This window comes from Physella acuta, unplaced genomic scaffold (assembly GCF_028476545.2).
Source record: "Physella acuta isolate Inbredline_101_S28 unplaced genomic scaffold, ASM2847654v3 ptg000366l, whole genome shotgun sequence".
NCBI lineage: Eukaryota > Metazoa > Mollusca > Gastropoda > Physidae > Physella > Physella acuta.
This window is the reverse complement of record NW_026731885.1, coordinates 588,912-614,128: the sequence shown is the minus strand read 5'-3', so window position 1 is coordinate 614,128 and position 25,217 is coordinate 588,912. Positions and strand designations below refer to the sequence as shown.

Sequence of the window (25,217 nt, the reverse complement as noted above, 5' to 3'; positions counted from 1 at the left end):
CGTCAAATTATTAAAAAATTCAATTCGTTTTATTTTAATATCCATGTTTACTAATCTCTATTTCTTTTAATATAGGTTCTGTTTTATTTTACTTGCTGTGTTTCCTAGAAATAAACATGCAGAAAAAAAAAATATTTTGAAAATATTTAATCTGATTGTCTAGGTTTTCTGGATAAAAATAGGGACACATTCAGCTCAGATCTGGTTCAGTTGATTCAGGCGTCTAAAAATAACTTTATCAAATCTCTGTTTAACTCCATCTTTTCAATGGTAAGTATAACTTTATGAAGTCTCTATGTGATTTGGATGTCTTTAAGTCTTTGACAGTATGGAATTCATTGCTTATTAAACCTGCTATAAAATTGGCTACCACAAAACTGCCATATTGTAGGATTTGGCTGGTTAATGCCAACAATGGCAGTTCTATTCACTGTCTTGTTGTGATGCTGAGTTTTTTTACACTGCTGAAATATATATTGTTACATTGTTTTTTTAAATTTAAATATTTAGAAGTTTAAAAAATTTTTAAATCATGATTGGCCTAAACTTTGAATATAAATAATATTCCTATTTTTTAGTTTATTCTTTCTGTTGCATGTAAAATCTCGAATTTATTAGCATTTTTATGCATTTATCTCCAGTCTGTTTAGACAACTTGTGTTTTTCTTGTCTAATTGTACAATTATTTTTAATGCTATCTCATCCACTTCCATGGAAACAAAGGACAATGAGAGAAAGAAAACCCAGACACTGGCTTCACAATTCAAAAAGTCCCTGGAACTTCTTATGGCCACACTAAATGCTTGCCAGCCATACTTCATCAGATGCATCAAACCCAATGAGTTTAAAAAACCTTTGGTACGTTTCAATAACTTGCTTATTTTTCAGTCTGTTGTTTTTTTTTTAAATTTTAATATCACTCTATACGCATCGTTAAAACAAACTTTAATCCAATTTTTTTAAATATTTAAAACTAATTTTACTTTTCAAAATGTTGTATGAAGTTAACTCTCAAAGCTTTTACCCAAGTTACATTTACAAAGAGCACATAATAAAGAGCACACTTGATAATCTCTTATTGTTTGCACTTCTTTAAAATCCCACTTGATTTACGTTATGCATGCAGTAGGCCTACACATCTTGTGCATAAGGTATTCTAGAATTATGGATATTTAATACTCACACCTTTATACCTCCACCAGGTATTTGACAGAGAGCTATGCTGCAAACAGCTCAGGTATCTCGGCATGATGGAAACCATCCGCATACGTCAAGGGGGGTACCCCATCAGGCACAGGTTTGCAGAGTTTGTTGACCGCTACAGGTGTTTGGTCAGTGGTGTTGGACCCTCTGTGAAAGGGAACTGTAAGGCCTCGTGCACTAAGATATGCTCCAACTTTTTGAAAAGTTCTGACTTCCAGCTTGGAAAGAGTAAAGTATTTTTGAAGGTTTGTCATAAAAAACTTGCTATAAATTACACAAAGCTTCTGAAAATTTATTAAGTTGTGTTAATATATTTCAGACTAGTCTAGTTTATAAAATTAATACAGTTCTAATGCCCAAAAAATATTGCAATTCATGTAGGCCTACATACTTGATAGATCGATCAAGACACATCTCATTCTCAATGTTGTGATTGATTATGATTTACTAGTGAATTAATGTGTGATAACTACCACATTTGTGTATCATGTGCTTATGGCAGTATTTTAAAGTATGGATGACAATAATATTCAGGGAACTGCTGATCTGTGCCTAGAGCATGAAAGGGAAGTAATTCTGACAAAGAATATTTTGATATTGCAAAAATCAGTTCAGTGCTGGTTATGCAGGAAGAGATACTTTAAGGTAGGAAAATTTGTTTAGGTGGGAAATAATATTTTTATATTAGGTGGATATTATTTTTTAAGGTGGGAAATGTTTTCTTTAGGTGGGATATCATTAAGGTAGAAACTGTTTTTATTTTAAGATAGGAAAAGCTTTTTTAAGTGGGATGTCATTTATGTATATTATACTAAATTCAATTTGAGGTAGAAAATTAAATAAAAAATTCTTTAGGTGGGATATTATTCTATTAAGGTGGAAAATGTTTTTTATTTTAAGGTAAGAAATAGGTTTTTGTATTACAGCAGGTAATAATGTTTTCTTCTAAGGTAGAAAGCAAGATTTATTCTATGTAGGGAAACAAGTTTTTGTTTTACATTAGGAAGTACGTTTTTATTTTATGGTGAAAACATTTTTATTACATTAAAAAATAAAAAGAAATGACATTAATAGATTTACTTCTTTCTAGATGAAAAAAGGATTTACCCTTCTGCAAGCAACCTTCAGATCGAAAAGATTGAATAAAAGCTGGAGAACTATTCAGAAATGGGTTGTTGATCTACAGGTGTGTTGATCTAAAACTAAATTCATTACATTATTTTACTTTTATATTTAACAATTAATGCAGATTCACAATGTAAGTAGCTTGTTCTATAAATGGGTTTATTTTTACCTTAATTTAGATGAAATTCTTAATAGTTAGATTTTTCTTGTTAGTTTAACAATACCTAAAAGGAGGAGTTGAATTTAGCATTACAGTTGCATTGTAGAAAAATAATTGTAGTTGTGACCAAAGGAGATAACTTTGCAAACAAGAAACCCAACTGCTTTTAACTATGATGAGAATATTACCATTTTAGTGTAAAAATATAGGTAGATTTACAGTATAGGCCTACTTAATTGAAAAAAATCTTTGCTTTCATTTTAGAGTGTATGTAGAGGCTACATGGTAAGGCGTAATTTACAAAACCAACAGATTTCCAAACCAGTTAGGATTAAACAGCAGCTTAGCTCCTCAGTGGGGAGTGATACAATGCATGAGGTAAATTAATAGACTAATTAACTTAATTATCAAACATTATGTTTATTGAAGAAAATAAACCTGTAAAGAAGAATTCCATTTAGATAAGTTTTGAAATTACCATCTTTAAAGTTATAGAAAAAAGCGGATGTTAAAAATGTAGAGCATTGTCAATTTTTTTTTTTTAAAGTGTTGTGTTTTACATGGTGCTTTTAGCAGCTTATTTCAAAAACTTATGTTGTTAGATTGTTTATGTGTTTATACTTATGAGATTGACAATTTTATGTTTGTTTTTTTTTCCAGACTAAAAACGTTGAGAAGATTTCTGATAGGTTGACTATAAATCCTTCAGTCAAAGAAAAAGATTCACTCAAAGAAGAGGAGAAAGAATCAGTGAAAGATGAAGAAAATGATTCAGTGCAGGAAGCAAAAAATGGTTCACTGAGTGCACCAGATGTAAATGATACTGAAGACAAACATCAAGTGACACAGACTCAAGAGGTGCCCTCAGTGACAGCCATGAAAAATGTGCACCCTATGATAGACACTACAGATGAAAATACATTTTCTAACTTTGCTGCCAAGAACTTTCAATGGGAGGTCACTCCGAGTCACAGTATAGAACTCCTGACACAGCCATTGCTTGCCTTGTCTAGTGAGGCTGATCAGCTAGTAAGAACTGATTGGTTAAAACAGTGTTAATACATATAGACAAAGTATTTTTCATAGTTAAAAACGGTGTAATACACATTTATCATAACTTAATCACATGTCTTCATTTAAAGAAACATTACAAAGTTGTTGTTTCAACTTATTTTTCAAAAATATTTATTTAGTTTATTTAAACTAATTTATGTTGTATTTATTCAGAATATATTCAAAATATAAATATTTTATCATGTAGCTAATTAATTATATTTGCAAATGCTTTTTTATTCTGTCTATAATAGCGGTAAATAAAAATAGCTTTGAGTTACATAAAAAATTGAATAAGCAAATGAAAAACAAATCTTTCTAACGCAATTTTGCTTTTCCCTAGGCAGCCTTGGCAATATGGATAGTTATTCTCAGATTCATGACCGACCTCCCAGAACCAAAGAACACTCTGACCAGAACAAGCAGCAATGTAAATACAATGGCTTCTTTGTTCTTAGTTAATCAAACCAAAAGTATGTAGCATTGTAATCCTTAGTGGCTGGGGCCTTTGGAAAAATCTGGCTTTAATTTCTTACAATTTCTTTCCACTTTTTTTCTTTACATAGCTAGCTCCAATTAAAGTTTATTTGCTTTACTTTTAAAAGTACTTATGAAAAACAAATCACTGGTAAAAATCTAGATAAAGTTTTATAAAATGCATCTACCAATGTCTATTGACTGTAATGCAAGTTTGAAACATAACTACGACCAAAATGTTAGTTTAAAATATAAAGTAAACAAGATATAAGAGATAAAAATTTCATTTTTTCTTTTTAATTTATCAAAAAAGAAAATCTGTTTAGTTACTGGGTAAATAGTTATTTTTAAAGACCTGTTTTTGCTTACAGAATGAGACACCAACAATGACCAAAATAGCTTCAAATCTTTCACAAAAGTTTAGCAAAAAGGATGTGCAAAAAGCAGTCAGGTTGACTAAAGCTAAGGCAATTATACTTTTGATTAAATTATTTGAAAAATTATTTATATGTTGCTTTGGATTTGATTTTCAATGATAGAATTATTTTCTAAAAATGATATTTAGCATTTATTTTTTATTTTGTTAAATGCTTGCAATACTTATAGATAGATAAAAAAAAATTTTTAAACTTAGCCAAAGCAAACGTAAACTTTAATTTTAGATAGCAGGGGAGGCAAATTTACCAGAGACATCCAATTTTTTCAAACCATCCAACATGGATGAGTCGCCAGACTCAACAGATGAGTCAGATACTGATACATCAGATGATGAAAATGATTCAGCTTTTCGAAAACTCTCCTACGCTGGTTACGACTCAAGAAAACATTCTGTCATCACTTTACCCAAAACTTCTGGCAAGAGATCAGAAAAAGATTTGGACACAATATCAGATATTATTGGTGGTGATATTAACACCACACAACACAGTAATGGGACTGTTACTAGTCTTGAAATCCACAACCCACTTTTGGAAGACCGGCGGATGTCCAGCTTTGAAAAATTGCAATATATTATTGGTCATTGCATACTCAGATCAGATTTAAGGTTTGTAACATGCTACTCATAACCATTAAATGAATAATAATGCTTGATGATAGAAATATATATTAATATCAATGTAGGTTTTAATAGGTAAATTTATTAGTCTACTTAAATTTATCCCTCATTAGTACTGATGTTAAATATAGTAATATATATATATATATGTATTAAACAATTTTAAAATGTGATAGAATATTGAAAACACAATAAGATTCATCGTAAATTTTATTACACTACTTTCTGTACTTTTGTTGTGTGTATAGAGAAAATATAATTTTATTTTGAAATTTTTTTGAAAATTTTATGTTAATTAAAAGAATTCACTTTGTGTCCACCAGAGATGAGATCTACTGCCAGATCTGCAAACAGCTGACCAACAATAACTCCAACATATCTGCTGCCAGAGGCTGGATATTGCTCAGTCTGTGTGCCTGTTCTTTCCTACCATCAGATAAGGTAACTTCTTCTGAGCAATTGGGTTTATAATTATTTGGTCAGATCAATTGAAATTGCTGAAACTGTAATTTTTCAATCAAGAACTAGAACTAAGATGACAACCTAACATTTAAGAATCTGCTTTTTCTATTGATCATATATATCATTATATGTAATTTATTATGTATTTTGATGATTTTAAAATCACAAATATTCATACTTGGTCTATCTAAAGTTAATACCTTTGTAAATTTAAAAGTTTTGAAAAAATAATTTAATTTTAATTTCTAAACCGATAATATTTTTTTAATAAATAATAAACCGTGTTTATAAACTTATTTTATATATATATATATTCACGTTTTCTGCATTTTTATGAAAACAACTTTTAAAAATTGCAGTTACTTCCCTGTTTGCTCAACTTCCTTCAAACATCAAATATACAGCAGGGATCCTTCTGTGAGAAGCTGTTGAGGAGAACATTAGTTAATGGTGTCAGGACTAGCCCACCTGGGTGGACTGAGATCAAGGTAAGATATGTATTAAATACTCACATCTTAGTAGATAAAACAAACAAGTTGTTCTTCCCAGAGTAAGCCAACAATCTTTAAGTGATATCTTAAAAAACTGATGTGAAGTCAAATACATTTTATTAAAATTTGTGGGGTTTTTCTATGCACTTAAATATAGTAAAATATTTTACAGGGTTAGTACACTGACTAGTACTAATGAAAAATAAGGCAAAGCTTATACCAAAACACATGGATGCAAATTTTATTATTTAAATGTGTAACAAATGCATACTTTGTTTCACATTTTTTCTTCATATTTATCTCACACAGGCTGTGTCGGCCAGAAAACCTATTTCACTAGAGGTGATATTAATGGATGCGAACCCATGCGCAGTTGAAATAGATTCTGCCACGACAGCTACAGAGCTGTGTCTGCAACTCTCTGATCACATCGGACTCAAAGACAAGTTTGGCTTCTCACTTTTCATCGCCCTTTTGAACAGAGTAAGTCACTTCAGCATTTGCTTCCCTCTGTTGCTTGCTTATTTTTATTATATTTTGTTTGTAAACTTGAAATTTAAAAAAAAACATAATAATAATCAAATAGTATTTAACTTACAGGATATGATTTTTTAAACAATCATAGGTTAGGTAAAAATTGAAGTACCTTGTAAGAATTTTGATATCAGTGTATAAAGGGATAGTAGTGTCACATTTAACATTAGATTTAAAAGTTTTCTTTACTACAGTTATTGGAAGGCATGATCTAGCAGTAGATCACTCAATTACTAACCTGAAAGTCTCGGCTTAGTTCACTGGCTCAGTAGGACATTCCTTAGTTCACCCACATACGTGAATACATGAGTCCATTCACAAAAAGTAAAGATAGCTGGGCATTGTACTGACCACACATTATTCATTATGTCTAGCTTTGACTGGTTTAAGCTGCTACTTTACTTTATTTACTACATTAAAATTATTGACAATAGTTAAATTTTTGTACTTCACATCTTTATTTTTTAAGATATCAAAAATCGATTCTGATGATGATCATGTGATGGATGTTGTAGCCCAGTCTGAGCAGTATGCTGCACAGTTGGGATGTGAGGAGAAGGATGCACCATGGAGGTTGTACTTCAGAAAGGAAATTTTCACACCTTGGCATAATCCGTCTGCTGACCCTATAGCCACTGACCTCATATACCATCAGGTATTTATTTGTCTTGTCTTGGCAAAGATATCTATAGTGGTCAACTATGGTGGTCAGCCAATAGAGAATTGGCCAAGATCTCGCTAACCCAAGTAGCAGCTTGTCCTTAATTTAACCTTTGTGTTTAAAACTGTGTAAGTGAATATAAAATAGTTTAAAATTATTATCCTCCAAGTTGTTTTTCTTTCTTTTGGCAGATTATTATAGGTATAAAGTCAGGAGAATACAGTCTAGAAAAGGTAAATACACATAGTTTAAACCGATATCCACTAAACTGACCATCACATAAAAAAATAGTTAAAAACTTTAAGAACTCTTATTGAAATATACATTTTTGTAATAAACTACAATGATGAGTTTCCAAATTCCTTATAATCATGAAAAAACTGAAAATAAATTAGAAATAAATTTAAACACAGCACATGTAAATAAAATAATTTTAATATAAGACCCATGATAACTAAAAACATATTTGTAAAATATACATTTTTTATTGCATGTAAGAAGGTGGGGATGAATTCTACTTATCTGCCATATGTGTCTTGGGCATGTATAGCAAGAGATAATGAAATTAAAGACATTAGTTATTCAAACAATGTAAACTAAAAATGAGAAATTGAGGGTTTTATAAATTGAGTTTAATTTACTAGCAATACAGTGTAAATGTCACACAGAAATTTGGATATTTTAACCCCTAGGATCAGGACCTGGCTATGTTTGCAGCCCAGCATTACTTCATACAGCATGGGGTTAAAGTTGTCATTAAAAAACTGGAAGAGCTGGTACCACTAATCATTCCAGACTCCATGTTGGATGAAGAAGGTTCTGTGAAAGTCTGGATCAACACCATTGTAAATAAGCTCAGGGACCAGTACTTTCAGAACCCTAAAGTTGAATCTCTCAAGGTTTGGTTTCTTTTATTACTTAGAGCAAAGAAAATAGGCTTTTCCTTTAGCAAACATTAAAATCAATCATATATTTTTAAACTTTTAGATAAAAGAAGACAAACCTATACATTTACTACTACTAAATTTATATTTTATTTTTTAACTTCTAGATAAAAGAGGACATTGTTAGCTATGCCATGTTTAAATGGCCACTGTTGTTTTCAAGATTTTATCAAGTTTACACAATATCTGGCCCCAACATGCCTGATGAGGAAGTCATTATAGCTGTAAACTGGACAGGGGTCTATGTTGTTAATGAGGCAGAGGATGTTCTGTTAGAGTTGTCTTACCCTGAAATTATCAGTATCACAAGTGTAAGGTTAGAAAATTATTTCAGTAGATTTTTTAATAAAATTTAAGCTTATTAATAAATAATAATTAATATGTCAGGCTTAATTCTTGGTTTCCTTCAAAAGATTATATTACATACTGTGTTTTTAATTAGTTTTAGTTTTGTTCTATTGTTTTGAGGAATTTTCCGTACTTTTCTTTCTTTGGTGCTATATCTCACCATATAGGCATGTTTTTTAATGCATGCTTATTTCTATTTTTTTATAGCTATTTAGGGTGATTTTAATTTTATATCTTGTTTAGAATTCCTCTGTCAAGTTAAAAAAAATGCTTAAACAGCAGCAAATATCATGCGAGTAAATCTTAAAACTTGAAAGATGCAAACAGCCTCTTTGTCGCTTGACTATGTCATCTCAGTTTATGTCTTACTTTCAAATATTTGTCTGAAATGTTTTATTAACTCTTATAAATATGAATTTTTTTCTCCCCTGTCTCCCAATATACTCAAAAAAATAATACCAACCCATTATCATTAGATCCTTATTTTAAAATGTTATAATTCTTTTCAAAATGTCTTTATAGAACTAAAGTTCAAAAACAAGAGCAAGGAAGACAACCTGGACAGAGTATATCAATATTAACAATCAATGATGAGGAGTACATTGTTTACCTCCCTTATGCTGATGATCTCAAGAAACTTGTTCAGTTGTTTTTAAAAGGCTTGAAGGAGAGGTCCAAATATGCAGTGGCCATTCGAGACTCTAAAAACACTGGTATGTTCATTCATTATTTCTTGTCTAAACTACTTTGGCATTGGCAATGATAAAAATACCTGGATATAGTTGTAACTTTAAAGCAAACAGTATATTTTCTGGCACACATGGTTTTAAATTAAAAAATAGATTATAATGTACATGTAGTATACTGTTATTTGCCGACCACTCCCACTTCAAATAATAAAACCAGTACCATACAAATGTGTATTAAGTCTTGGTAAGAAAGAACAAATAATATCTCAAACCATCAAGTGCTGTACTTTGGCTATTTATTCTTAAGCTAATTTTATCTGAAATTGTACAGACTTAATTAGGAAAGAGAAAATTAAAAAAAAGAAGAAAGAAAGATGCATATAGGCCTACATCAATATAGACAATGGGAAAAAACACTTTAGGAGAATGTCAGGGGAATACAATTCATTAGTGAAGGCAAACTGTTAATCTTTGTGTAGTTTAGGTGGTGTAAGTTGACTTCTAATCCAATATTTATTATTTCTATTGTGGTGTCATGGAGTAAGTGGAATTAGTTCTTTAGTTTCAGTTTTACAATCTTAATTAAAGTCCTACCCAGTCAGCACACATATATTGGCCCAATATTGGCTAAACATTGGTTACCAATATTGGCTACATCTTGGTGCAACATTGGCTTAACCTTGGCGAAACATTGGTAGTGAAACTCGGCATGATGTTGGCGCAATGTTGGCACAATATTGGCTATATCCCGGCTACATATTGGCCCAACATTGGCTAGATCTTGGCCAAATATTGGCTATATCCCGGCTACATATTGGCCCAACATTGGCTATATCCCGGCTACATATTGGCCCAATATTGGCTACATCTTGGCTCAATATTGGCTATATCTTGGCCCAATATTGTCTATATCATGGTTACATCTTGGCCCAATATTGGCTACATCTTGGCTCAATAATGGCTATATCTTGGCCCAATATTGGCTATACCTTGGCTCATCCTGTATTATATCCTGGCTACATCTTGGCCCAATAATGGCTATATCTCGGCTATACCTTGGCTCAGCCTGTATTATATCCTGGCTACATCTTGGCTCAAATTTTTATTTTTAGCATACAAAAAGATCCATTCTCATATCAGTCATAATATTTACAAAGGTAATTTCAAAATGTGAAAGAAATTTTAATCAAAATGTAGTAAAGCAGCAATACATACACAAGAACTGCTCATCTATTAAAATCTGTATTATACCATCCATTCAATTGTAAGAAAATTATAACTATACTATAAAGTATTGATTGAAAAAGAATAAGTAAATTATAGTGTAGTAACTTTCATTTTGACTTTTATACAAACAAATTAAAACAAATATACAAAACATTTTCATATAATGTAACAGATGTTAAGCAGGCCTACAGTTTAAATTAAACTAATGTAAAAACTTAGTTTACTGTACAAGAATACAGAAGCTGTCTTGTACTATGATACGTAAACATAACATTAAAAATAAAAGTATAAAATATTTGTCTAACAACATTTAATTGCATAGCTCGTTTAAGTATTCTAATTAAGGTTTACATTTTAATGCTGGACCAGTCTGCCTTGTCCATAAATAACAGAACGAAAATATGTTCAGGATCTCTAGATTATAATTGTGGTTAAATAGTGTTGAAATGAATGCCATTGTGTATACAAAATGTACAATCTTTCAAAAGACAGATGGTTCGAGGGTTTATACGCATTGTGTAGAACAGGAATATCACTGCGATATTTAATAAATGTTTTTTTGTCTCGAGTATGAGGTATTTAATTATAGTAAACTGAATATATATTAATTTACTTCATTAATTAGAAATAAATATCACCAGCAGAAGTATTGTCAATACAAATGTTGCAAGCTTTTTTCAGATTGTACAGTGAAACTAAATAATGAAAGAAATTTGCAACTAATTCTTTAAAGAAAAAAATGTCAATTGTATATTTCATTTAGGGCATTAAATCTACACTAAACATACATACAATGCCAACTTAAATTATTATATTATTACAAAAGGAAACAATTTATTAATTTAAAATCAGCATTTTTCTTAGACTATTTTGGTAAGAGCATCTTTTCTTTTCGTTAAGCACTTAAATGCAATATGTATTAAACTGTTAACCTGATCCATCTGATCAAATTTTTTTTTTTAAATCTGATCTAAAATTATTACGAAAATCACCGTTGTCCTCATTCTTGTGGACCCTTGTGGAGCTGAGAGACACAACCACACCTCTCTATTTTTATACTTGGTTTTAGGAGATTCCCCAAAGTTGTGTCCATAAGACTCTGCCTGCTTGTGTTTTGTTCGTTTCTGATATTTTCCATGTTTGTTTTGGATAACAAACTTTCTCTTTCCTTTGGGATTCAAATCCAATAAAAGCCTGGTTGTTGATTTGTGCAAGGTATGTCATAATCCATCCACATTCTAAAAAAGAAAAGTTACACACTAAAAGTCATTTATGAAATAATTACAACCATACACTGCTCATTTTGCACTAAATTTATTATGTTTATTTTATTTTGCACTGCACTGAACATACAACAAGAAGCCCCTAACATCATGTTTGCTACCTTGTAACGATATATTATATAGGTATAAAGACTGGTGGTCTGGGGTGTTCATGCTACCCAGGTAACACTTATACTGCATATATATATATATATATATATATATATATATATATATATATATATATATATATATATATATATATATATATATATATATATAAACAAAAGTGAAAAAAAAGACCTGGTAATAAAAAAAATAATAGTATGTATATAAATATTATAAACCCCTTACCCTATGTCTCTGAGCTAAGAAGGTGCCAGAAAATTTTTGAGCAATTTCATCAACTTTATCAATTCAGTAATTGAACGATTAGACCCTTCAGAGTGACCCAGAAGTAATGCTTGTGGTCTGAAATTATTTTACTAATATCAGTAAAGGCATTAACTACACATGCTGATCAATACATGCAAGCAAAAATTACTAAATGAAAATTATTATTCACTTTGAAACAATGTAAACTTACAGTTGTTAAGTGTTAAGAACATTTAGTCATTTTCTGGTGTAGCCAGTATTTGGTGAAGTATCAAGCAGTGGGACCTTATAATTTATTAAAGATTGATATATCTCCAGTGGGCTGATTGATATACACAACACCTGGAGGCCTGAAAATAAATGGCATTCTTAGTTATTAAATATAATAATAAAATGAGTGAGTGATACAATAAATGATAGCCAGATTAGATACTAATTTTTAAGTATCTCTGTTTATTTGATCTCTGTATATAAAGGATTGTGTAGTCAACACTATATCTAGCCACCTTTTTTATTTCATAGTCTTAAATTGGGTATATATCAGACTTAGGTGAACTGATGAATGTACTACTAACTTGGCTTTATGTTTAGCAATAGTGTCCTCAACCATTTGCCTACTCTGTCCTCTATATGATAATATGAGTAGTGTTGATCATTAAGTATGGCTTACTAATAGTACCATCTTATCGCTGTTGGTCATGAAATTAAGTGTTGCTCTGAGGTCTCCACACTACTATTTACACAACTTACATCTTATTCATCAAAACATGCATTAGACTGGAATCCCCAGGGAAAAAGGAGGGTGGGCCGGCCAAGGAAAACATGGAAGAGAACGGTTGAGGAGGAGGCGAAAACAGCTGGGCTCTCATGGGCACAGATTAGAGGAGCAGCCCAAAACCAAGTCCGCTGGAGATGTGTGGTTGCAGCCCTTTGCTCCCCAGGGGCCACAAAGGAGTGATGATGATGACATCTTATTCTCCCATAGGGACCTGTAACAGTAATAGAAATTTGAATGACAATCTTGAATCAATTTAGAATTCTAGTTGACTATTTTTTTTTTCAAAATTAATACCTATCAAAATACACTGTTTAACATGTAGAAATTTGTTCTATAATTGTGTCTACTGTTCCTCTCTCTCTCTCTCTCTGAATTAATTAATAAAGACAGTTTCAAATCCTTACACAAATAGGCCTAGAACAATAAAATTAAGTTTTTAAAAAAGTTAAAGTGAATGATTATTTATTAATTTATAAACATTTAAGCCCCCCCCCCCCCCTTTCCCTGTGCGTGATAATTATACCTAAAGTTGAAAACCAATAAATACATCGATCTATCAATAATCAATATAACCCCAAACGTACTTGCATACTTTTCAATACAAAAAAAAAGTGCTGTCAAAATTAACCGCCCTCTGATTACGATTTTTAGTTATTTAGTATTATTAGAATCTAGATCTATCTAGATCTATCATAAAGGAGATTATTGTAAAATGTAATTTTAGCCTAATGCCAAAATAAACAGAATATAGACTCTAGTATTATTAATATTATATAGATCTAGACTAGATCTAGATCTAGGCTCATTTTATTACCTCAAATAAACTACCTTTTATAACTTTTATTTGATGACTTAGGCCCATAAAGTTAAAGTTTCCAACAAAAAAATACGAGTTTTCCAGATTCTGCATAAATACAGTTATACTACTTCTCACTGTTGAACTAAAATGGCTACAGTGGGCCTACCTGTTTTACTGTGACTGGATACAAAGTCTTTTGTTAAGAAAAATGGCGCAGGACCGGGATGCTGGCTTGCGAACAATAGGAAGGAATGTGAACAAAGGGACAATGGGCGACAGGGGGCCGGTGGCAGTAGCGCACACAATTTTAAAAAGATTAACAAAATGTTTAACACATGCAACGTAGTCTGTTAATCATGCTATGTTTACATTAGAGCATGATATTAAAAGATAAATTAATTTTAGTTAACATATATTAAGTTTAACAAGCATATTTAACTAAAATTTCTGCAGTGAATCCATAAATCAGTGTAATCTTGGCAGCCAAGGTAAAAACGGTTAAATATCAAGGTATCAAGGGATGCAAGCATGTACAAATCTTGGCTGTACCCTGGCGTAAGCTTGTCCAATGTTTGGCCATGATTACAACATTGGGCCAAGGTTGGGCCGACCCTGGTATTACATACTGTGTTAGCTGGGTACTTATTTTTATGCAATAAATTAAATTTTAACACTTGTTTGACTTGTATGGGGTGTTAATCTTTTATGTTTTACATTAGTTATCTTCGCATAATGAACCTAATAAATCAACACTAATAAATCAAGACTATTAAATCAACATTAATGTATCAAGCTGAAAACTGTGATTTAGATTGGTCTGCAGTGTAAGAAAATGATTGTCTTTAATATTTTTTACTATAGTTATATTTATTCTAAATAATAATATTTAGTGCCTTCAGTTAAGCTAAATAAAAATTCGGATTATACTCATACATTTTTATGGTTGATTTTTAAACTGTGTTCAATTAGGCCTATACTAAAAACTTCTGAAATTACATTGAGCTTTTACTGTTGGTATCAGTACAAAAGGAAATCTGATTTGTTTTGTCTCCTTTTATTCATTTAGTTTTACTTACATCCTATTTTGTTTCAGATCCCACAAAGCTGTTTTTAAAAAAAGGAGATTTTGTCCTGCTGGACAGACCAACAGGGGAGTCTCCACTTCCTAGCTCTGCTTTATGTAGTGGTCACAATGTCAACACTGGGAAAAAGGGGAGCTTCACACTTGATAGTATCAGCATAGTCCCAGCTCTAACCAAACCTCCTGTTGAAATTATGGTAAGAGTTAAATAATGTTTAGAAAAGAAATATAAAAATGTCTTAAGAACTGTTCATGGAACACTGGTGTAATGTTTAAATTGACATTGAGGCATACAAAAATGTTTTTTGGTAAAGCAAATTAAATGACATGTGTCGGTTAAAACAGGAGTGTAAACTAAAAATCTTCTGGCTTATCAAAACCTGATTGTCAATAAAAATATGACCTTTAAATTATATCATTGTTTAAATTTAGACCCAGTAAGTCAACTTTGGTGAGGGTTACAAAAACAAGTTATTTATTAAACAGAATATGGTCACAAAATGGGCAAAGCTTTACAAGGAGAAAGAAATTACAAGAGAAGTTTTTGCTGACTTTCACACACTAGAAGAGTTTGCCACCGGGAATTTTAGGTCAGTCCTATAACTTTGGCGGGACGGAGTGGTCTAGCGGTAGAGAGCTGGACTGCTAACCCGTAAGTCTCAAGTTCGAATCTGGGTTCTAGTCAGTAGACCGTCCCTGAGTCCACCCAACTCTGATGGGTACCTAACTCACGTTAGGGAAAGTAAAGGCGGCTGGGCATAGTGCTGACCACACTATCTCTTCATGTGCCGAGGTCACAGAAACAAGTGAACTCTACTTCACTTGTCCCATAGACCGTCAGGTCTGAAAGGGAAACTTTACTTTTTTTTACATATAACTTTGAGGGAATTTTAAGGCGGACCTGTATTATACAGGATTTTAATGTCAGTCCTGTATTTAACTGGGAATTTTAAAAGGTGTAAGTAAAGTTCCCTTTCTTACCTGGTGCCCTACGGTGCAGGTGAAACAGAGTTCACCTGTTCCTGTGACCTCAGCATATGAAGGGATTGTGTGGTCAGCAGTATGCTCAGCTGTCTTTTTTTTCCTAACTTAAGTCAAATACCCATCAGAGTTGGGTGGATTCATGTTGTGCTACGACTTTTGCCCAGGACCTGAACTTAAGAGTTTTGGGATGGCAGACAACTGTTCTACCATTCTACCATGCCGCCACAAGTATAGTGTATTTTATTCATAGAATGCAAATCTGTTCAAACTTTAAAAAATGTTATAACCTACATTATGTTAGACCATCCTCCAAGCGGAATGTAGCACATGGACAAGAGAAATGGAGGCATTCCAAGAAACCTTTGAAACATCCACTCTTGAAGAGATTAGTTGGGCAAGAACAGTTGTCTCTACAGGCTTGCAAGAGTTATGTTGATATCCTTGTTCACATACCTAGTGTGTGTCATTATTGATGTCATATGTGTTTCTGTTTGCAAGAGTTATGTTGATATTCTTGTTCATGTACCTAGTGTGTGTCATTATTGATGTCATATGTGTTTCTGTTTGCAAGAGTTATGATGATATCCTTGTTCACATACCTAGTGTGTGTTGTCTATTGATGTCATATGTGTTTCTGTTTGCAAGAGTTATGTTGATATTCTTGTTCATGTAACTAGTGTGTGTTGGCTATTGATGTCATATGTGTTTCTATTTGCAAGAGTTATGTTGATATCCTTGTTCATGTACCTAGTGGGTGTCGTCTATTGATGTCATATGTGTATCTGTTGGACCTTTCCTACAACAAAAGTTGTACATCATCATATATATTTTTACTTGCTAGTTGGCTGTATATGAATCCAACGTGGTAGAAATAAATTTTAATTGGATTAGTGAAGGCAGGATCATGACATGGGGAGGGTGGTTTTAAGAAGGTTAAATTTTGAGTTTGTGCATAAACAATATTAGTATTAAGAATAGCACAAACTAGCCTTCATGTTAGTACTGTTAAGGTAACTACATAAATGAAGAAATAGTTCCTGCTTTATTCTATGATAGACATATACTAATTTAAAAAAAACTAATAGATTTTCTGTGACTCATTATTCTTTTAGTAATAATTACCACATTTTTGTTGAGCCAAAATTTGATTTAACAAAACATAAGTATTATGAAATATATGGGAGACTACCCAAGTAAAAAGGCCAGAACTGCCAGTGTCTTTTTTACAGATCAAATTTTTACAGGACCAGTGAATGATGTGAGTACATTTTGCTACAACAGTTTTCATGTTAGAATATAATTTTAAAACAATATTTGGGCATTTTTACCTTGTAAGATTCATGTTACCTAGATATTTTTACCTGTGTGATTCATGTCACTTAAGCATTTTTACCTTTTGTGTGATTCATGTTACCTAAGCATTTTTACCTTGTGTGATTCATGTTACCTAAGTATTTTTACCTTGTGTGATTCATGTCACTTGACAGGAGCTGTTGAGAGATGAGTTCTACTGCCAGATGATGAAGCAACTCACTGACAATAAAAATAGGTGAGCAATCCAAACACATAACATATATCGTTTTAGATTTATAGTGCTATACAATGTGATGTTCTTTTCTTTCATTTTTTTTCTCTTTTTTTCGATCACTTTTTAAGTAGATAGCAATTTTTACTTCAGAAAATATACAAGTTAAAAGTTACCTTCTTCCCTTTTTTGAGAAAAGAATTGCTTAAACACATTGTATAAATATATCTAGATATGAGCAAAGTGACAAATATGATGCTATAGATCATCTATACATATTTTATAAATACCAAAATGCTTTTTTGGTAACATTTAATGCATATTTTATAAATCCAAAAATTTTATTTTAGCAATGAATGCTTTTTTTTTTTAACAAAGCTGCAATTTGTTGGGTGTATAGATTCATGTTTTATAACACTTAAAATATTTGTTGTTAGCATCTGATCCATGTTTTATTAAGTTTTAAAAGTTTGTTTTGTTATCATCTGAGTTATGTTTTTATTTTGTTGAAAAAGTTTGTTTTGTTAGTATCTGATCCATGTTTTATTAAGTTGAAAATGTTTGCTTTGTGTGCATCTTATCCATGTTTTTATTAAGCTTAAAATGTTTGCTTTGATAGTGTCAGTGAGGAGAGAGGTTGGGAACTGATGTGGATGGCCACAGGTTGCATCTCACCCAGCCCAGACCTGCTGAAGGAATTGATCACATTCTTGATGACCAGGTGCCACATCAGTCTTGCTGCTGAGTGTCTGGGCAGGCTCCAGCTGTGTCTGAGGTAAACTCTGGTACCATATAGGTGTGTCTAAGGTAAACTCTGGTACCATGCAGGTGTGTCAAAACTCTGGTACCATACAGGTGTGTCTAAACTCTGGTACCATACAGGTGTGTCTAAGGTAAACTCTGGTACCATGCAGGTGTGTCTAAACTCTGGTACCATACAGGTGTGTCTGAACTCTGGTACCATACAGGTGTGTCTAAACTCTGGTACCATGCAGGTGTGTCTAAACTCTGGTACCATACAGGTGTGTTGAACTCTGGTACCATACAGGTGTGTTGAACTCTGGTATCATACAGGTGTGTCTAAAGTAAACTCTGGTACCATACAGGTGTGTCTAAAGTAAACTCTGGTACCATACAGGTGTGTCTAAACTCTGGTACCATACAGGTGTGTCTAAACTCTGGTACCATGCAGGTGTGTCTAAACTCTGGTACCATACAGGTGTGTCAAAACTCTGGTACCATGCAGGTGTGTCTAAACTCTGGTACCATGCAGGTGTGTCTAAACTCTGGTATCATACAGGTGTGTTGAACTCTGGTACCATACAGGTGTGTTGAACTCTGGTATCATACAGGTGTGTCTAAAGTCTGGTACCATACAGGTGTGTCTAAGGTAAACTCTGGTACCATGCAGGTGTGTCTAAACTCTGTTACCATACAGGTGTGTCTAAACTCTGGTACCATACAGGTGTGTCTAAACTCTGGTACCATACAGGTGTGTCTAAACTCTGGTACCATGCAGGTGTGTCTAAACTCTGGTACCATACAGGTGTGTCTAAACTCTGATACCATACAGGTGTGTCTAAACTCTGGTACCATACAGGTGTGTCTAAAGTAAACTTTGGTACCATGCAGGTGTGTCTAAACTCTGGTACCATGCAGGTGTGTCTAAACTCTGGTACCATGCAGGTGTGTCTAAACTCTGGTACCATGCAGGTGTGTCTGAACTCTGGTACCATGCAGGTGTGTCTAAACTCTGGTACCATGCAGGTGTGTTAGGGTAAACTCTGGTACCATGCATGTGTTTCCAAGTTAATCTCTTGTACTATGCACCTGTCTTAATCAAACTCTAGAACCAGCTAATTTTACAACCATGAATCTCCCAACATTAATTTTAAGTCCTTTAAATATTGTCACAACTCACTGTCTTTGTATACACTGAAGCCAGTTTTTTTATTCATTTGACAGATGACAACCTAAAACCCAATTGTATTTTATCTAAAACGTTTCAATTCTGTATGAATTAAGTAATAATTAGTGGTTAAAAATGCTCTATTGGAAGATTTTAATTATAAGAGCAAAAAAACATTCCATGAGTGTCTATATAAAATTTTTTAGTTTAAGCATAATGACATAGTGATTTGCTATTTTTTTTATCCTAGAGGTTAATGCTATTCAACACGAGAATGTTTATATAATATTTTGTAGGTTTAACCATAATGACATAGTGGTTTACAATTTTGTTTATTTTAGCAAGGGTGTTCGCAAGAGCCCCCCTCACATTCTTGAGGTAAATGCCATTCAACAGAAGACACTGAAGATCTCACAAAGGGTGAATTTCCCAAACAACAGAAATGAGGTATGGACCAGCCACACTTGTATTATTTTGAAATAATTGAGTCTATTCTATTTAAATCCCTTGACACCTTATCCATTATTTAATTTGAATAATGTGTCTTTTAGGTTATCTTATTATTGGATTTTTGTTTATATGATTAACTTTGATTTAATATACAAATTTTATTTTTTACATTTTTACAAAAAAATAGAAGGCCTACTTATTTTTTTTAGATCCATGGCTTATGTTTTTAAAGATTTACTTCATAATCTTTAGATATATGACATACATTCAAGCTCAACAGCTGGTGACCTTTGCCAGGAAATCTGCAAAAAGTTAAACATAAAGTCATTTGAAGGTTTCAGTGTATTTCTACAAGCTAATGATAAAAGTAGGTTCCTGTTTGAATTCTTATTACGGTAAATGCTTAAAGTTCTTAATTTTACAAACTAGTGCTAAAAACATGTGACAATTTGGATAATTGAACACTATTAGTATTATCTGCTGATAAAAGCCTTCCTCATTCATGCTACATATTTGAGTATGGTGCAGTTAGGATAATTAAAATTAGAATTCATTGGTTCTTTTTTTTTTTTTTTTTTGCAGTGTTGAGCATACCAGAGGAAGAATTTTTTTTTGATTGGCTGCACATGAGCTCATTAGAATCAGCCTCCAAAGGGAAAAAACAACCAAAAAAAGGTTTGACAGAAAAAAAAATCATTTCTTCCAAATTATTTTTAAAAAACACAAGCATTTAAATTGTTAGTAAATAACATTTGGTTTTAATGAGTGTATATTTGTGTTTTTGTCCCACCATATTATAAAATTACATAAAAATATTTTTATAAGCTGACATAGCCCTATACTTAAAGAATTGTATTTTTCAAATCCATGTTATTTCAGCTTTTCATGAGCCCATTACTATTTTTTAAATACTACAACAGCTGCTATTATTTGTATATTATAATTTCTACCTTCAAAACATGCCAAGCAGTTAGTTTAGTTTATTTAATTAAATGTGGTTTACTCTCCACTGGATCACAGGATCAACACCCAGTACAGGGTGTGAGGTATTTTTCATGAAGAACATTTGGATTGAGATAGAGCCAGGAGAAGACACACAAGCAGATTTGTTGTTCCATTATTATCAGGTAAAAAATGTTTTCATCTTCTGTGGTCTCATTTTATGGTAATATTCAAATTATAAAATGCTATGATATATAAATTTTTGTAGAGTTAAATTACCTTTTTTATATTCCTTAGTCACACATCAAAAGTCCTATATGTACAATAGTTTATTCTTTATCTTTGCAGATTTATTGTGTGAATTGTAACTCAAGTATAATGAACCACTCACTCCATTCACTTTTCTAGCATTTAATAATCATTTCAACATTTTTATTTCTCAGCTTTTTTTTTACATTGTTTTTTTTCCTTCTCAACCACTACCTATTTTTTTTCTAATACAATAAAACTACTTGAGCAGAAAATAATCCCAAAAAATAAATTTTAAAAACCCATTTGTTAACTTAGTCATCACAGTGTTTTTCATTCATCTTAATCTGTTCCACTATATATCGTTACTTAGTAAATATAATTGTTCTTGTTCTACCTTTAGAATGTTGTTTTATTTATACTTCTTATAAAAATGTACTGGTTACAGTCAATGTGAAAAAATGCTACTGTGCCTACTATAGTCAGCCTAAAAATATAAAGTTAATTATTATTTATTTTTATAATCTTTTGTCTCCTTACTTAATATATTTGTTACACTTTTTTTTGTATTTTGTTGTATTTGTTATCCCCCCAGACACTGCCATACTATTTAAAGAGTTTTTACAAATGTACATTGGAAGAAGCTACACAGCTAGGTGCTCTGGTCTACAGAATACAGTATGGGGAAGATGAAGCAAACTTCAACAACATTTCGTATGCCTCATCAATAATACCTACTATTTAGCACCTAATCATTGTAATACATTTAATTAAAATAACTTTAAATTACATACTTACTATTTACTTCGTAAAAAGTTAATTCAACAGTATTTTGTATGCCTCATCCATAATATCTACTATTTAGCCCCTGTTTGTAATACATTTAATTAAAATAATTTTAAATTACATTATTACTGTTTACTTTGTAAAAAAATTAATTTGAAATCTAATCAAATCACTTTGACAGAAAGATCTTAAAGCAATTGATTCCAAGTGATTTGATAGAAGTCCAAAAAGCTAAAGTTTGGAAACAGGTAGTTAGAGTTATTCTTGCTTAGCGCTAATTTTCTTATCTAAAAGACAGAGGTTGATTGATAATAGAGAATGTATGTTTGCTGTTGCAAGTTCAAAACACTGTACATAGATGGAGACTTGATGTGAATTGTTGCCACTCAATCGTTTCTCTTAGCTGTTGCAGCTAATAAAACATGCCTATCTTCCTTCATAACTTGTATACCACATATAATATATGTGTTACATTACTTCCATTTAGTGATTTATATGTTAAGAGTTAAAATTGCCATAGAAGAACTTACATTATTTTTTTTTTTAATATGGACTTATATTCTATGTAGCCTACATAATATAAATAATTACTTAACTGTGAAAATTGTATTTATTAAATGTGTGCAAGGTAATTCTTCATTACTAAATTATTTAAATGATCTTTATTAGGATATACTAGCAGAATACCATAAAAATGAAGGCAAGAGTGACAGTTTATGTAAAGTTGATTTTCTTAAGATCATATCCAAGAATACAACCTATGGCTCAGATTTCTTTGAAGTTAAGGTACAGATATTTTTTTTTATATTTCTTTTAAAGAAAATAATATTTTTTTGTTTTCAAAATATCTTTAAATATTGTTTTATGAGTGAATATTTTAAAATTGTTTTATGAGTGAATATTTTAAATTGTTTTATGAGTGAATATTTTAAAATTGTTTTATGAGTGAATATTTTAAAATTGTTTTATGAGTGAATATTTTAAATTGTTTTATGAGTGAATATTTTAAAATTGTTTTATGAGTGAATATTTTAAAATTGTTTTATGAGTGAATATTTTAAAATTGTTTTATGAGTGAATATTTTAAAATTGTTTTATGAGTGAATATTTTAAAATTGTTTTATGAGGGAATATTTTAAAATTGTTTTATGATTGAATATTTTAAAATTGTTTTATGAGTGAATATTTTAAAATTGTTTTATGAGTGAATATATTTAAATTGTTTCATGAGTGAATATTTTAAATTTACTTTTACAGCAAACATCAGACTCAAGTCTCCCAAGTGATCTTATTATAGCAATCAATGAAAATGGATTTCACCTGTTACACAATGAGACAAAGGTAATTTAGGTTCAGGTTTTTACTTTTTAAAAAATAAAATTAGTTCTGATTTCAGTGTCACAAGATGGATTCTTCCAAAACTAGGTGCACTATGTAATATAATGTAAAGTCAAGAATTAGGGTTAGGACTTGATCAGGGATAGGGTTAAGCCTATTACATTAGCCAGTTATATTAGTTAACAGTTAGTTCTAGTAACTTTTTCTTGATTGTTTGTTACAAAAATATTTTCATGAAAAACCCCTCACACACTCTGTTTAAAGATCACTCAGTGAAACAGTTTATGCTATCAAACAATTTAAACTTTCTATACTGTACCAGAAATGTTAAGTAGTTGAGGGTCAACAGGGTTCATACTGAATAAATAATAAATGTTTCTATAACTGTAACATGTATGCAATTAGAACTTTTTTTTGATAAAGTTAGAAAAGGATAATAATAATTAAAAATTGCTTATAGAAAAACTACATTAAGTAGATTATTATTTTTATACTGATATTTTTACTATTGTTGAATAGAACCTATTGGCCAGATACCCATTCTCTAAGATCACACACTGGAAGAGTGATGACACGTTTTTTCATATGAGTTTAGGTGGGGATCTCAGTGATGAGTTCAAATGCAAAACAGCAATGGTAAGTGTACAGGTCAGGTGGTACATAGGTGTACACATAGTTTGTACTTAAGTGTACAGTATAGGTGGTTATGGGACTGCGTGGCCCAGTGGTAGAGCGCTAGACTGCTAACCTGAAATTCTGAAGTTCGAATCAGGGTTCAAGTCACTTGGGAAGTTTAAATAGAATCTCATGCTTGGGCTTTTATCTGGGGAAGTTCAAATATAATAACTAATTAACATATTATTATATAGTCAGTATGGCCTATCTACTGAAAAATTGTTTTTATATCAACTATCAAACATTATAATGAATCACCAAGTGTATGGACTGAATATATTTTTGTTTATATTTCAGGGTTACAGGGTTGCTGATCTGCTCAAGTCATACATTAAGTTGATAAGTTAATTTTAGAATACACTGCTATAAATATTTATGTTTTGTCTATGAATGATATTGTAACTATTTATATCTTTAACTCAAAGTAGGCCTAAACAAAATTTGTTTGTATATTAATGATGACTGTGGACATTTAAACATTCAATTATCATCACAATATTGAAATATATTTATCGAGTTTTATTTCTATAACAAATTTTTTTCACAGACATTGTTTCACCTAATTTATTATCATGATAACATTTAATGTAAAATAGTTATTGTTGTCAGTTATTATCAGGTAACAATCATTTTTCTTGGACCACTAAGAACATTTTGGTATGGTGGGGCAGGTGAAATAGAGTCTATCTGGATTTACAGCTACAGAAAATGACATAACTGTATGACCAAATTTACTTTCTCAGGTATCCAATAGGTATCCAATAGATCTAATTGGAAAAAAAAATTGATTTCCAAATTTGAGTATTTAGTGACTATTGACAGTTTACTGGCAAAACAGGATAGTTTTTGGTGTGCTATATTTGCAGTTGAACTCTACTTCATCTGCCCCCTATATCTTGGGCACAAATGGGAAATGATGATATTAACAGTAGATACAGAATTATTAAAGTGAACAGAGTGTGAGAAATGTTTCAAATATGGAAGAATAATTTTAAATAATTAAAAAACGAACTGGCCACTTTGTCCATATTTTTGGAACTTGCTAATTTTTATACTACTGTGACTTATAAATTTGTATTTTTTTCTGTGATTTGTCAATTTGTATATTACTATGACTTGCAACTTTGATTGTTTTTTCACATTACAAATTTAAAAATACAAACACTGCAGATGAAATAGGCCTTACTTCAGTATCAGGTTTATAAACAAAAGATTATTTAATTTATGCAACATTAGGTCTATACAAAAGTGTACTAATATGTACACTAAGCTGTATTTAACTTTATGTAAACGTAATTAAAATATACTGTGTTACAAATTTGTTACATTTTTATGGCATACGATACTAATAATAATAAAAAAAAAATTGTTCTGGCCTGTAATGACTTTTTATTGTTTTGTATGAAGTATTATATATTCCAATAATATAACTGAGCATGCTCTTGACATAATTTCTCACAGCACTTGTGTAAAACAATGTTGTATCTTCATTTTAAATAAAAACATTTTAATATGTTTTTGACTGCACTATATATATAGTTAGAGCATTGGTTGGGTTCTAAGAGTGCCATATAGTGTAGTGTTGTTTGTGTATGGTGTATGTTTGTAATGTGTATGTATTGTGTGTATTCAG

At 31.3% G+C, this 25,217-nt stretch overlaps 1 protein-coding gene and 1 long non-coding RNA gene across 4 annotated transcripts in view; one reads left to right on the top strand and one right to left on the bottom strand.

Moving 5' to 3' along the window:
• Positions 1-25,025, top strand: part of LOC131941585 (myosin-VIIa) — a 30,771-nt gene extending 5,746 nt beyond the window's left edge. The window contains exons 11-45 of the mRNA XM_059300900.1: positions 164-270; positions 724-858; positions 1,203-1,448; positions 1,738-1,848; positions 2,294-2,389; positions 2,753-2,866; positions 3,149-3,517; positions 3,885-3,971; positions 4,390-4,485; positions 4,681-5,063; positions 5,399-5,516; positions 5,897-6,025; positions 6,338-6,511; positions 7,032-7,217; positions 7,415-7,456; positions 7,916-8,122; positions 8,275-8,483; positions 9,038-9,228; positions 14,739-14,923; positions 15,213-15,316; positions 16,012-16,168; positions 16,462-16,520; positions 16,875-16,968; positions 17,198-17,259; positions 17,855-18,010; positions 19,486-19,591; positions 19,847-19,961; positions 20,177-20,269; positions 20,615-20,721; positions 21,381-21,499; positions 21,753-21,819; positions 22,241-22,357; positions 22,829-22,912; positions 23,429-23,545; positions 23,882-25,025. Coding sequence (XP_059156883.1) covers positions 164-270; positions 724-858; positions 1,203-1,448; positions 1,738-1,848; positions 2,294-2,389; positions 2,753-2,866; positions 3,149-3,517; positions 3,885-3,971; positions 4,390-4,485; positions 4,681-5,063; positions 5,399-5,516; positions 5,897-6,025; positions 6,338-6,511; positions 7,032-7,217; positions 7,415-7,456; positions 7,916-8,122; positions 8,275-8,483; positions 9,038-9,228; positions 14,739-14,923; positions 15,213-15,316; positions 16,012-16,168; positions 16,462-16,520; positions 16,875-16,968; positions 17,198-17,259; positions 17,855-18,010; positions 19,486-19,591; positions 19,847-19,961; positions 20,177-20,269; positions 20,615-20,721; positions 21,381-21,499; positions 21,753-21,819; positions 22,241-22,357; positions 22,829-22,912; positions 23,429-23,545; positions 23,882-23,932 — 4,793 coding nt within the window. The 3' untranslated portion in view covers positions 23,933-25,025. The remainder of the gene's footprint in view (positions 1-163; positions 271-723; positions 859-1,202; positions 1,449-1,737; positions 1,849-2,293; positions 2,390-2,752; positions 2,867-3,148; positions 3,518-3,884; positions 3,972-4,389; positions 4,486-4,680; positions 5,064-5,398; positions 5,517-5,896; positions 6,026-6,337; positions 6,512-7,031; positions 7,218-7,414; positions 7,457-7,915; positions 8,123-8,274; positions 8,484-9,037; positions 9,229-14,738; positions 14,924-15,212; positions 15,317-16,011; positions 16,169-16,461; positions 16,521-16,874; positions 16,969-17,197; positions 17,260-17,854; positions 18,011-19,485; positions 19,592-19,846; positions 19,962-20,176; positions 20,270-20,614; positions 20,722-21,380; positions 21,500-21,752; positions 21,820-22,240; positions 22,358-22,828; positions 22,913-23,428; positions 23,546-23,881) is intronic.
• On the bottom strand, positions 10,375-14,277 carry LOC131941580 (uncharacterized). Of its 3 annotated transcripts, none has more exons than XR_009386658.1 (5): positions 13,661-14,277; positions 12,819-13,057; positions 12,280-12,418; positions 12,048-12,164; positions 10,375-11,669 (listed from the first exon to the last, which is right to left on the bottom strand). It is a non-coding gene; the product is annotated as an uncharacterized LOC131941580 (long non-coding RNA). The 3 variants fall into 3 exon arrangements; XR_009386659.1 differs by having other exon boundaries at positions 12,644-13,057; positions 13,812-14,277; XR_009386657.1 differs by having other exon boundaries at positions 13,812-14,277.
• Positions 25,026-25,217: the final 192 nt, after the last annotated feature.